Source organism: Sinocyclocheilus anshuiensis, unplaced genomic scaffold (genome assembly GCF_001515605.1).
Source record: "Sinocyclocheilus anshuiensis isolate Anshui unplaced genomic scaffold, SAMN03320099.WGS_v1.1 scaffold1895, whole genome shotgun sequence".
In the NCBI taxonomy this organism is placed as follows: domain Eukaryota; kingdom Metazoa; phylum Chordata; class Actinopteri; order Cypriniformes; family Cyprinidae; genus Sinocyclocheilus; species Sinocyclocheilus anshuiensis.
In genome coordinates, this window is record NW_015549974.1 from 568695 (window position 1) to 583289 (window position 14595).

Genomic DNA, 14595 nt, shown 5'->3' on the forward strand with positions numbered 1-14595 from the left:
ACTTTGATGTGACCCTGTCTCTCTCTCTCTCTCTCTCTCTCTCTCTCTCTCTCTCTCTCTCTCTCTCTGCGCACACACACACACACACATGCTACATTTGCTTAACCAAATGGGGGGACATAATGGACAACTAAATGTTCACATGTAAATGCTCATATTTTGGTGCTGTTTTTTTTTTATTCAGTTACTAATTTCCTGTGTTAATGTATTGTAAGCAATTTTCTGTCTCATATACACTCTCTTCTTTGCCTCGTTTACATTGATTGTGTGTGGTCGGGGTCTGTTATTGGTAAGTCGGGAAGAGCTGCTATTTTTAGCTCCTCTGTGTTTATGAGGTTACAAGCTGTGACTGTGCATACGTTCAGTTTCGCCTCAGCCAAGCCTGTAGTGATAACAGAAGACTACGGACACTCCTCTCCACCCTGTCTCAAAGCAGCTCTTAGCAAGTAAACTCCCAGTTGACTCATGAAAGCCAAACATCTCTCTCTCCAAGAACAAACCAATGATGTCACCTCACCTCACAAGCCACCGCAGTTCTTGCCTTTTCCCTTCCCATAAGGCTTCAGCGGCCTGGGAGGAGTCAAATGCTTGTAGAAATAGAAGCACATTAGTTTAAAGGTCAGATTTTAACACACGTAATTTAGCATTACAAGGTTTCTGAAAAGGGTCATATTATGAAGAATCAACTTTTCTACTTCCTTTTTAGAAATAAAATAATTTGTTGTTCTATAAAAAAAGAACTTTATTTTCATGTTTTTATTTCCACAGATCAATTAGCTTTTATTTTTATGTTTTCCATTTTCATTTTAGTGTAAGTAATTTGATGTGCTTTTGTAATTATTATATTTTCCTTTTTATTCTATTCTATTCTGTTTTTTTTTTTTTACCTTTGGTCTTATTTCAGACCATTTTTTTTATTTTTTATTAATTAATTAATTAATTAATTAATTTAATTTATTTATATTTTACGTTTGTTGCCAAGGCAACATTTCAAATTTTCATTTATTTTTTTATTTAGTTATTTTTTAAATCTAATATTTATGTTTTATTTTATTTAGGCTATATTTCAATTAGCTAAAAAGACATTTAATACTTTAATAGTTTATTTAACAATAACAACACTGGAGAAAAACAATTATATAAAAAAACATATTCAGGTGCATGAAACCATTGCTAACAATATAAGTGGATTGATTAAATGAGAATAAAACTATACAGACTGTAACATTTGTAAGGCCCCGTTCAAACAATGTTTTTGCATTCCGTGCACAGTTTTTTCTATGTAAATATGCACTGGATAGACGTGTTTGACTTGTGTTTGTGTCTCTAGTCTTTTACAGCATTTATCACATGACATGTTCTAAGTCTCTAGATAAAATACCTGATAATCCTTTAACTAAGAACTGAGAAGCAGTGTAATTGAAGAGGAAGCCCCATGTTGGTTGGGTTACCATAGTTACTTTGCAGGTATCAAAACTAGAAAAGATTTGTGCATACAGACTGAGCTACTTGTAATTTGTTATTTAAAAAATGTGTTTTTATGTGGCATGTATATGAAGATATACAGTATGTTATGCTAAACCAGGCAGTGTTTTAAAATGATGATCAGATGAAGTCTAGTGAAAAATAGGCTGTTTATTTTCCTGCAGGCATTACACATGCTTTGAATTCTATTATGGCTACATTGTGCCATTTCCACTCTATAAAATGAGTACGGGCTGTGTTTGTCCATTCTTTTTGTCTGGCCAGAGAGATGCCAGGCCTGTGAACAGAATGCAACTGCTGCTTATTTTGATGCAGATCACGTCATAACAAGATTACTCTGGATTGAGTTTCTCAAAGCTTTTCCTTTCCGAATACCAGCCAGAGACTCCATAACTGCATACAGGACAAAAACAAATGCCGACTGGAAGAAATTCCTCAGATAGAAGGAGAAGAGTCAGAGAAAGACAAAAAGAGAGAATCTCAGGAGAAATAAACTTCGTAAGGATGTCCATCATGTCGTTTCAAACCCATTTTACTCACTTTCTTTCTTCCATGGAATACTAAATACACAAACACGCAACCATAAACCTTAGTACCAATCCTCTTTGTGTACTCACAATATTCTTTTTTGTCTTTATTTGTAGATGCTTCATTCCCAACGTATATGCTGCACTTTGTACGGCCGCCCTGGTTCCTCTCATTTGTTTGGTAGGGGTGCTGGTGATCTTCATCCATGCGTATCAAGTCACTCAGCAATGGAAGTCTTATGATGATGTCTACCGAGGCCGAACAAACAGCTCAGGTGTGTACGCTTTTGTTATTACACAAAATTTTACAAGTTGTGAAATAATTAGCCTCAAGGTATCCTGCCATTTTAGTACAAGAATAATATGGCACTGCAATGACCATGTTACTGGAAAACGGTGCTTTAGAAGTAAAGAACTTCTGATAATATCAGAGAAACTGAAAGCAAACTAAGAGAAGGTGCTTTCCCTTGGAAAGTCTCTTGATCTTAAACAAGCATCAGATTGCTCAGGGCTGTGCTTTCAGGAATATTGCACAGCCTTCTGAACAATTACACACCTTCCAAATAATGTTTTTCTTTCTGTGGTGGTTTGTTAGTCATTCTTTAAAAATGCCCTCAGCAGTTTTGTGTAGATTGGATTAAATCTATATTGTAACTCGCTGCTCAGTCCCTGAGTAAATATGTTGTCAGTCTTGTTTTGAAACTTGGTTACACTCTTAACCCTTTGACGCGTACGATCACACCGGTGTGATCAGTCTTGGCTGGTCCCTGAAGCGTACGATCACACCGGTACATTTTAAAATAACGGTCGCCTAAAAAAACTCACGCTGGGGGCTCAGCTAGAATATTTTAAACTCACGTGCGAAAGGGTTAATTGGCTGATTATCTCATTAGTGTTCGCAGCCTCCACCTTACTGTTTAGCCTCCAAGTTACCAATATCAACAGCACCTTTCAACTAACGTTTGGACAATTAACATATAAAACACTGGCTTTCACTTGTTAATCCACCGTGATGGTTTCATTGTTTACCCGTAACTGCTGTTCTGAGCTTATAAATTGTGGTATTGTACAGTTTGCGTGTGGGTGGTCAGCAAGGGTTGCCATGTGCAATGTTAGCTTTCCTCTTTGTGCGCAAGTATGTTCACAGCACAGCGGGCTAATCCTAAACCACTCAACTTTATTACAGCCCACCCTTTGCTCGCAAACACAATGACCTCACTGTAGCACTCCCACACTTGCTGTTTCATATTGCAGGACACACAGGCGTAAGCAAATACATTATGCAGCAAATTTGCTCCTTCATGCCGGATGTGTTTAATGACTGTCAAAGAAGCACAGTCAGATAAATATGCATTTAGAAAACTTGCTCTTTCCTGTTAACTCTTAGATGTTGATTCTGTCTGGGTGTTGCTGCTTGATTACATGTCAAACAAAACATTCGGCTTGGGACAGGGATGAAATGGACACAACGAGTAAAATAACATTTCTGGTTGACTTGTGGGAAATATAGAATTGAAAAAAAGTTCACCCAAGAGATGGGATGCAAGTTCAGTTCTGTAAAGGTCAACTTAACCATATAAATCAAGTAATTATTAACTAAATTACAAAATGCTATCAAATGTGTCTTCAGTTTCTGGTTTGCTGCAAATTTAATTTATTGTGCATGGTTTGAACATGGGTTCTGTGATCAAACTGTGAAAACCAGTATACTCTATTTGATGACCATTTGCTTCTCTAAACGTGTTACAGCAATTGTTGAAGCTCCAGCACAAACTTCCCGAAACCAGCTTCCATGTTATTAGAAGCTGATGGATAATTCTGACTGTGACTTGCCTTTGAGATATTCTGAGGTGCTCCATAAAATGTCTGGAGTTGTTTCAGCCTCTGAAGAACCACATTATAGAGCCAAGATATTAAGGAGTCAACCTTTAGCCACTAGGCAGAGGTGTTCTTTCCAAAGCCTGTGGGGAGATAATTACCACAGCCCTATTTAAAGATTTAATTTGACTTTTGCAGTTGTTCAGTAGGATCTTAAGGGAAGTAGTGCTTTTTCACAATGCAGTCATTTTCTTGGAATAGCCTTATTGGCTCAGGATTAATCCTTCAGCTCTCTTAATGAGGCATGTTTATGTGGCAGAGTATGACTGCAACAGCTCACTGATTGGGGATTTTGAGAAATACAATTTATTTATATTATTTAGATTTTTTGGTAAAACTTTTCAATGTGTTAAGATTAAAACTAGCTAACATTAGCATTTATTAATCTTAATTAATGTTATCTTCAACAATTAATACATGATTACATTTTTTAATTTCCTACCATTAACAAAGATTAATAAATACTGTAACAAATGTTTTGCTCAATGTTAGTAAATGCATGAACTAGGGCTGCAACAATAAATCGATAAAATCGATTATTATCGATAATGAAAATAATCGACAACGATTCTCATTATCGATTAGTCGGGTCTGCCCACAGTGCACGTCCAACTTCAGCCGGTCACATCAAATTACAGAACTGAATTTAAAAATGCATCTAAAAATAGTTGAGGAAACAGAACGAGATGCTGCGGGAGAATTACGTGAACCAAGCTGTCCAAAACATGAGAATTCTTTATTTTAAGCTTTAAAGGGGTCATATGATGTGATTTCAATTTTTCCTTTCTCTTTGAAGTGTTACAAGCTCTTGGTGCATAAAGGAGATCTGTAAAGTTGCAAAGACTAAAGTCTCAAATCCAAAGAGATATTCTTTATAAAAGTTAAGAGTCAACCACGCCTACCTAAAACGGCTCGTTCTAACACACCCCCACTTGCAATGCAGACACTTGATCCTTATGTCATGCATAATATTCACCACAATTCATGATTGCATAAAACGCTTACAGCCTGTAGAGTCATAGAAGCCGGGTATTAGAGTCTAAATCACTGTTTATCACTATCCTATTTCAGCTGCTAAATACTGTGCATTTCACCCTTCTGTATCTCATATCTTTATGACCTTGCTTAACTGCTTATATCACTAACACTATATTACTGTGACATAATGTTCCCATGATTTGACCCAAAGTCTAGATTCTGGATCCATTGCTTTTGTTGAAAACAATTATCATAAATTACCCTGTTAAGTTAAATTACATGTGTTTTATTTGGAAACTGAGCTGAGCTGATTTGAAAATGGCAGCAATGGACTTTTAGGCAGCACATGCACTTACAAAATTAATAGATTTATAAAATTCATTAGTGTAATGCATAGCACCGTATTGCTATATTTATTGAAATTATTTTGTGTCTAGAATTTTCTTAAATACAGGCAAATCCCATATTTTTTATTTGATTTGATTGTGATCCCACCTCTGTTTTAATAGTTGCTAGAACTGATGTAGATTCTGTCCAACCTCTTTTTTTATGCCAAACACTATTAGTTTTCCCTAGAGAGGTCTCTGAGAACATGCTGTATGGAACGTCTGGTCAGAGCGCTGGCGTGAGGCCAGACACGCTTCCCACACCCACAGTTCAGAGGAAGGAGCAGGATGTCCAAATGTCACCCACAAGCACACGTACACACACAAAAGAATACCAAGTGTTTGATTCCAAAGAGCATGTTGATCTAGTATGTACCTCCATCTTAAGCCTTTGTTTGTTTCTTCTCACAAAGTTGTTGGACACCTTCCAACAGATTTACTGGAAGATTTCAGCTCTTCCCACTCTCTCATTCTTTCATCTCTTTACCAAGATCCTCTTCTTCAGCCACCCATGACTCTTTGAGATGAAACACTTTTTTCTTATCATTGAAGCTGTTGGCCGGGCAGATGTTAGCTCACTCAAGAGGGAGACAAAGGAAGGTCTTTCATCCTCAGAGTTGAACCACAGCTGAATGTTGTGACAGCTGCTATGGCATCTTAAACAGGAGCCAGAGTGCTGTCTCACATTTAGGCCCTGCTGTTTTTCCCCAGTGGTCCTCAGTGCTTGCTTTCTTATGCTGAGTGTCTTCTCCTCCTAAGAGAACTATAGTTGTCTGGTATATATGTCATTATATATATTAACTGATACCATTTTGCCTTTTCATGACTTCACTCTAAATGTCTTGTTGTATATTTATCTCTTGGACCATCAGCATATTTAACATCACCACTACAGAAATCTAGATTGTAATTGGTTGACAGGTTCTTTTTTTATTTTGTACTTGCACAGGAAGTAGTTTCTGAATTATTTACTATAGAACATAAACAGTTTTTTTTAACACTTTGCCACATTCTAAATTGATATAATTTATATGTTTGTGAAATGAATACTTCTATTCAGCATGGATGCATTCAACTGATTAAAAATGACGTTAAAGACATTTATAATGTTACAAAAGACAGGAGTAATGACTGCTGAAAATTCATTTTACGATATGTTAAAGAAAAACAGTTATTGTAATCTGTAATAATATTTCACAATATTACAGTTCTTACTGTATTTTTGAACACTAGTGTATATAAATGTAGACCGTTAATAAAAAAAGAATTAAATGCAACATTTAAATGCATATTTTGTTCAGAAAACCCTTTGAAATTACTTATAGTGGCATAACTGGATGCAGTGAGGTTGATTCATTCAAGTTAAACTGATTTTTTTGAGTCACTTTAGTTGTGAAATATGAGTGGAAACATTAGAGGTATTGTACAGCACTTTATGTTTAAGCCATGGATTAATGAGAGCCTGGTTTTCATTGAGAGAGGAAGTGATTGAGCCAGTTCCATTCCAATAGAGAGATGGTTCCTCAGGGTTTAGGAACCTGCTGCTTCAGAGGCAGCCAGGCCCAGACCACAGCCTGGAATGTGCTTACAGAGATGGAAAGCAAAGGCAGTCATGGAGAGGAGGGAGGGAAAGACTTAGAGAGAGAACAGCATGTACAAAGTGGAGACTGATATTCAGAACAATAAACGGGAAGAACAGAGAAATATCATAAAATTTGATGTTTTTGATTTGTGGAAGAACTCGGAATGGGAGTAATGTTTATAAAAAATAAAAAAGTGTACTAGTGTTATGTACATGACATGTAAATATAATTAATTACACTACTAATAATACAAGGTGTATTTTGATCATTAACATGAAATAGATTGACATGTCCTTTGGTAAGAGATGCTATACACAGTCTAAAACAATTTTAAATACCTTTTTTTAATTGTGTATGCTTTCACAACTTCATTAATATAGAGATTGCATATATTAGTGCTTTTAAATAAAACTGTTGAAAATATCCTTTTAAATTTGTCATTATTCAAATGAACTACAACAAGGTGAATAAAAAAAAGATAAACAAACCTAAAAATAAATGGTAACCAGTTACAGGTTCTATATTTTCCAGTATACATTTGTGTACTTTTTTATGTAATTATTTAAATTGTATATATATATATATATATATATATATATATATGTTGTTCATTTGTAATATCTGGATGTGTTGCTCTCTTTGTCTTAGATGGTTACAGTCCGACTTGTATTCTGTTACATTGTAACATGAACACTGAAAAGTGTTACCAGAGGTGCATGGCAGCAGCATCGGTAAAAGTAAATAGCAACCAAAACATCATGAAAGTAAATGTAAGATAGTTGAGACAAACACAAACAGCAGGTAAAGTTAGACAGGTGGAAGCAATGACCATGGCATTTTTGTGCTAACCTGGTGTTAAACTTTGGCTCTGTGCCATGTGTTGTCTATCAGATGAGGAATGTGTTGCCTACTTTTCATTGCCAAGTCTTTCATAATGTTTGCCTGCTTCTGCTGGCAGATCTTCCACTGAATCGCCCCAGAGATGTGTCAGTCATGCATGGCCTATGACTCTGCTTGTCTTTGCACTCCTGGTGTCATCAGAGCCATATTAACATCAAAGCAGCAGCAGAACAGATGTTAATGCCGTGTGCATTAGTTCTGCTGGTGAAACGCTCTGGGACGGCACAGGACGCCATGTTCTCAAACAGCAAGTCGTGTCCCTAAAGGAAGCCTCATTTTGAATCCAAAATTCAGTCCAATCGGACTGATTCTCATCACCCTTATTCACTCTAATGAAAGCCAATTATAATCTCATTTGCTGTTTTTGTCATGCATGCATGCATTTCAGCAATGACGCTTGGAGAATTTGAGGATTATTTGAAATCTCTCTTGAACTTGCAGGGTGTTTGCTTGTCTTAATTTGATTAGATGCCGGCATGCACAAACAAGTCTACAGGTGCATGCATGATTGTTTTCCATCATCAGCGATGCAGTAAGTGAGCCCAGGGAAGCGCCAGGTTATGGAGGTTAAACTGATGAATATTCTTTTTCCCTGGATGTGGGTTCTGCACATCTGCTGTTGCATCTAATACGCTTCAAACATATGCTAGAACAAATAGAGCTAATGTGTTGTCTAATTTCAGCCTCTAATTGTCCAATTGTGGCCATCAAAGAAAGATGTTAATATTTGAATATTCCATTTGTTCACTCAACTTCCAAAGGGAACGGATGCACGAGTTGTAAATCAAATAACCGCTGAATGCATTTTATTTTTAAAAAAGTGAATGCAGGTCTTCTGCCATTGTTTGGAGCCCTGCCAAGTGCCGGGCTGAGCTCACGTCCATGTTTATATCGTGAAAGGAGAGCATGATGGATGAGTCAGCCTGTTCTCCATTCTGGAGCCGTACTTGTTTGTTCCCTCATTAAATGTACGAATTAAAAAACAGGGTTCTCATGAGGTCGGGGAGGTGAGTGGATGCAAATAAGGCCTGCTGAAAGAAACAGAGACACAGACTGCCTCTCCCTCGCTAATTATCAGCCACAGCTTTGCCTGGTTGTGTACTTTGGCCAACATAGAAATCACAAATGCATTGCTGGTGAAGGAGAGGTGTTAGTAGAGCCAAAAGAAGTGGTATTAGGTAACATACGAGAAGTGAAAAGAATCATTAGGGAATGGGTGGCAATAAAGATTTGTCATGAAAATACAAAACTGCATGTCGAAATCTCTTAAATTTGTTTTAAACTGATTGAGATATTTGTAATTTTTGGTTTCACTTTATTTTAAGGTCCAATTCTTGCTATAAACAAACCATTAACTACGACTTTTGCCTCAATAAACTGCTAATTTGCTGCTAATTAATAGTCAGTAATGTAGTTGTTAAGTTTAGGTATTGGGTAGGAATAGGGATATTGAATATTGTCATGCAGAATATGTGCTTTATAAGCACTAATAAACAGCCAATATGTTAATAATAGGCATGCTAATAAGCAAATTGGTCCCTACTGAAGTGTTACCGAAATTTGGGACAGGTTTGGCAAAGGTCGCCAACCATATTTAATGTTTCATTATGATTCTGGTTACATCATTTCTACTGGTAGTTGCTGTATTGTGTCATTGCGTATTTGCATAAATGGGTTTATGAGTACTTTATCTGTTGAGTATTTAAATCCACAAAATCATCAAAATTCAAAACCCTAGTGCTTATGTTCACAATGCCATGACTTTGAGTAAATGATTACTTTATGCTGATGCTAGAATGTCAGGTTTTGAACTAGCGTGTTTGCAACACACATTTTTCTTCCCTCCCTTTGAGTGAATGTTTCAGCAATTAAACTCATAATCGTTGTTAAAGTAAAGCACTCAGTCTGGTTAAAGTCCTTGTGCCAATATGCTTGAGTGAGTCTTGGCACTGAGAAGCATTGTTTGCCCACATGAAAAACACTCATGGGCCAAGTACTTTGTACCCATGGCTGCCCTCATTTACCCCAGAACAGTCTCTGGACTGTGACCTGCTTAATGAGACAACTCATTTTATTCTCCTTCCTTTGTTGTTTTGGTTTGTTTGTTTTCGCTGGCAGCCATCTTGGACTCCTGTCCCAGGTCAATAAACGTGCCCACACGGCTCTCATGCTAGAGCGAGCGCAGTTCAAAGAGCTCTAGCTGCATGTGAAAAGCTTGTCTGAACTATGGAAAAACTGAAGCATGCCTGGCCAGCTTGCTCTGTAACTGAAAACAGCACCCATGGCTGCTGGCATCGGTGCATGCAGCACAGATAAAACAGCACAGTCAGCATCCATGCATCTGAAAACTGATGAGCAAAGCTCTTGTGATTTTTCTAGAAATATATTAACTTCAAATGTTGCCATCTTGCACTTTAGGAAACATGTATTTCTTTTCCTAATGAGCTTATTTGATCATACAAACCCAATTGAAGTGTATTTCTGTTTGTTCTTCAGAGGTGCCCATGATGTTGTATCTGTTTGCTTTGGTGACTCTGGTCTGTCTTTGGGCTGGATTGCACATGGCCTACAGATACCTGTGGATGCTGATACTCCTTGTTATCTTCACCATCTTTCTGGTAAGAACATACATACAAAATGCCCTTTCATGCATACATTTATGGTAGAGTTTATACTAGCAATCTAAAGACACTACATAATAAATATCAATAAACTGTGACATCAAGGCCACTTTTGTTCTTGCTTGCATGTGTTTTTCTTTCTTTCTTTCTTTCTTTGTCAAAATTGATCAAAAGTGACAGTAAAGACATTTATAATGTTTCAAAAGATTTATTTTACAAATAAACGCTGTTCTTTTGAACTTTCTATTCATCGAAGAATCATGAAGAAAATGTCACGTTTTTTCATGAAAATAGTAAGCATATTATACTAAATATTAAAATAGAAAATAGATATTGTAAATGGTTAGTATATTTCAGAATATTACTGTTTTACTTTTTATTTAAAAAATGCAGCATTGGAAAGCAGCTTCTTTCAAAAATGTTACAAATACCTTTTTGAATGGTAGTTTAGTTAGAATGGAAATGCCTTTACTGTTGACGCTTTTTACAAAACAGAGCAAGTTGTGACTCTTAAATCATCAATGTGTGCGATCTAATCGTATCTCTAAAGTGTTTAGTCATTGAACTCAGTGTGAAAGTGATAAAGTTGGTTCAGTTCTGACCCTCAGAATCACGTTCAGTTAGACTTAATTGTTCACAGCTTAAAAGCATTAGATAAGTCCTAATCCTGAAGATAGATCAATACAGGTAATCTTCACATTTGAGGGCCCAGTGGGCTCTTCACCTTTAGTTTAAGACCTGCGAACAGCTGTCTTATCTCTGAATACAGATGCATTACTCTCACAATCACCTCACTATCACTGCACAACTGCCCAGTCTGCTAATGTATCGTATAGTTTTTTTTTCTGCTCTAGATAGATAAAATAGACAGATACTGTAGTCCATTGATTTCTAAAGGTTCTCCACCTATTGCATAACATCATCTTAAGATACTGGCCAGGCTCATTTACGTGGGGGTGGACCATATTCAGAGTCATTGTATGATGATGAGAGTCTGTTTATCTGTTGACTAGATGAGTGATAAAGCTGGATAAAGCACTTGACCAACCTCAAAGGATGGTTTCTCTTAATAACTCTTTAACATCAGGGTTGTGTTGTAAGGAAGAAGAAAGTTTGAACTCCAAATTTTATGAGTAAAATGTTAAATAAAATGTTACATAACTGTTAAGATACAGTCACATAAACAACATTTTGCAGCCAAAAACAGGTTGTATAATGTAGCGATGTTTAAAGCACTGCACACAAAGAAGCCACTTTCAAACCAAGCAGCTTTCTCTTGGTCATAGTTTTTATCTTTATGCTAAAAAAGAAAACTGCATCATTTAGAAGTGCAATGGATATATGTAATTGATATAATAAAATGTAGCACGCAAAATATGGCTTGCAACATCAAATTTTACATGCCGTGTTAGATGGCCTTCCTTGCAGCAAGTCTGAGTAACAAGTAACATTTTAACAGACAAGTCCAAAAATCCTTCCCATCAGCAGAAAAGATAAAAACATCCATATCACTGCTTCCTCCAGTATTTTTTCTTCTTCAGTATTTCCTCACTGTTACAGTTAGTGTAAACAGCAACTAAACACACAGTTGAGCATATTTGTTCTGCTTGTCCTACATTACAGACTGACTAATAGCAGGTCAGAGAAGCTGTTATTGTTTCTGACACAGCCAATTGGACAAGATGCCCTTCACCTAGAAAGAGCATAAATAGCACAAAATTTTGTTTTGACTCCCTTTGAGTCAAACTCTAAATGCCCACATAAAAATGTCAGCAGTGCCTACACAAAACATGACCTCCTTCTGTGGAAAATCTTCACAAACATGTGGGAGGCCCATACAGACACCCATGGATGTGTTGATATTTGGCTGATAGAACTTTTTCAGTTCTCAAAGGAATTCTTCAGCAATCATTTATAGGATGTGTTTGTGATATTTTAGTTTTAACTCTTCGCTGCACATTCCCCTTATTTCCTGCAAATGTTTCGGTCTGTTTTTAATAATCAAGCACTGAACATCTGTTTTCATGGGTGCTGTTTTTTCCGTGATGCTAATTTTCCATGCTCGTCCTCATATTTTCTCAGTGGCTGTTGCCATAAATGTAATTAACCTGCAGTAATATCATTTAAATGGTGTTAGTGCCTGTCTGATTGGGAAGCCTGTAAACAGCTTCATATTAACCTCTGCTGATTTCAGGATGTGAGGATGTATAATAAAGAAGGTGAAAAAGGTATCAAGGCATATGCAAAGAGAAACCCTGCCAAGTGCTAATAAAAAAGGAATGGAGATGTTGTTGATCCCCAGCAAGTTTGCAGGTTTCATGAAAAAAGAAAAAAAAAGTATCACAAAAATATTAAGCAGCACAACTGTTGTCTACATTGATAATAATGTTACTTGAGCACCAAATCAGAATATTGAATGCAACACTGGAATCTGAGGTATAAATTACATTGTACAATATATACATTTTAAAATACATTATAATAGAAACATTAGAGGTGAGCATTACAGTCTTCTTTTAGATACATTAAAAACAATTGTATTGACTACAAACTCTTGGTAGTATGCACATCTTTCTATTGCAGATGTGTGACTTAGCATTTAGCCAACGAGGCAGTTTTCCAACTTCTATTACTACTTTCTAATATTTGTTTTAAAGAAAATATGAGAAGAGAAAAAGAGAGAATCAACACTTTTTATTCTTATCTTATAGAAAATACTGAAAAAGAACCTTAAAGGGATAGCACCCAAAAAAATTACAATTCACTCAATAATATCACACCCTCATGTTGTTTTAAACCTTTATGACTTCTTTTTTTATTTTGAGTCCAAATCTTTTTAATGAATTCTTAATAATTATGTTTATTTTCATCCAATATCTGTGAACAATGACTTAAATGTCAGTGTGTTCCTCACACAAGACTTAGAATATGACATACTGATCATATAGATGACTTTTATTATACTTCTGCATTACTTTGATGGTTCTGTTATGTCTTTTTTAAAGCTTGAATGAATGCAGATCCAGTTGAGTACATTTAGATGGACTATTCCATCTAAATATCCAGTGGTCTCTGTCTGTTTCTTCCACACCATTTCTCACAAGGTGCATTGTGTCAGCTCATTTCCCTTGTATCGTATAAGAACCACACCTGTCTGCTCTGACCTGAGAACAGTTATGTAACTAGCAGAATTCATTGAGCGTGCCACTCTGGCCACTGGATATTTGCGTGTCTTTCAGGTAGCAGTGATAAAGCTGCCCAGCGAAGCACAGGCTGCCCACTTGTAGTCTATAAATGAGGCCTGAAATCGATACTCTATTTTTGTGAGTGGTATGTGTGTGCGTGCTTATATCCAGTTTACTTTACCTGTCAATGATGCTGAGCCACAGTGGTTTCAGTGAGGGCTGGATTATGGTTATTTTTCATTTGGATGTAGTTCAGCTTCAAAGAAATTTTAAGTTCAAAGGAAGTAAGTCCAGTCCCTAATACATGTGTGTGTGTGTGTTTTATTGGTTATTCTCTTCTCTCCTCACAGTTTCCACACTATATAAATCATTAATAGAATGCATGAACTCATATCACATTATTCACTAACTGTCTCTATTCCTCAGAAACTTTCTGTATATTTCTCTGTATTTCCAAAAGCTCAGCACTTTTCCCCTCGTATTTTAGTTTCACCTGCAGTCTGTCACCCACATGTCCCATTTGTTATGACATTTCTGGTGTTCATGAGATATTTGGCACAAGTGTGTGTACAGCAATATTTGGTTTGGTGCTGCTACCCAATACAAATCGTGGTTGGCCAGACCCTCATTGACAATGATGTCAGAGGGAGGGAAATGATGTCATGCTGTTACAAAATCTGGAATTTAAGACCAAATGATTAATTGGTGATGTTTGTTCTTTTTGTTTAGTTTGCACAAACACATTTGGAATGTCAAACAAATCGTCACTTTAAATGTGATAATCCTTAGCTTAAAAGTAGCCTTTTGTATATATTGTGTTCCAAAATGCTGATGCATAATACGTAATGTGTAGTTCCAGCCATGCTAAAATGCACAATATATTTTGCATTTTCTTTTTTTTAAAAACGTAGGGCTAGAAGGTGTGCTAAATTGTGAATATATATTTTTACCTTTGATTATATTCATAATATCGCATGATTTACTGCTTAAAGGGATAGTTCACCCAAAAATGAAAATTCTGTCATCATTTACTCACCCTCATGTCGTTCAAA

The 14595-nt window shown here is 36.3% G+C and overlaps 1 protein-coding gene across 1 annotated transcript in view; it reads left to right on the plus strand.

The window, feature by feature from the left end:
* Window positions 1-14595, plus strand: part of LOC107660972 (G-protein coupled receptor 98-like) — a 135506-nt gene that overhangs the window by 112852 nt on the left and 8059 nt on the right. Inside the window, exons 87-88 of the mRNA XM_016450410.1 lie at window positions 2130-2287; window positions 10234-10355. Coding sequence (XP_016305896.1) covers window positions 2130-2287; window positions 10234-10355 — 280 coding nt within the window. The remainder of the gene's footprint in view (window positions 1-2129; window positions 2288-10233; window positions 10356-14595) is intronic.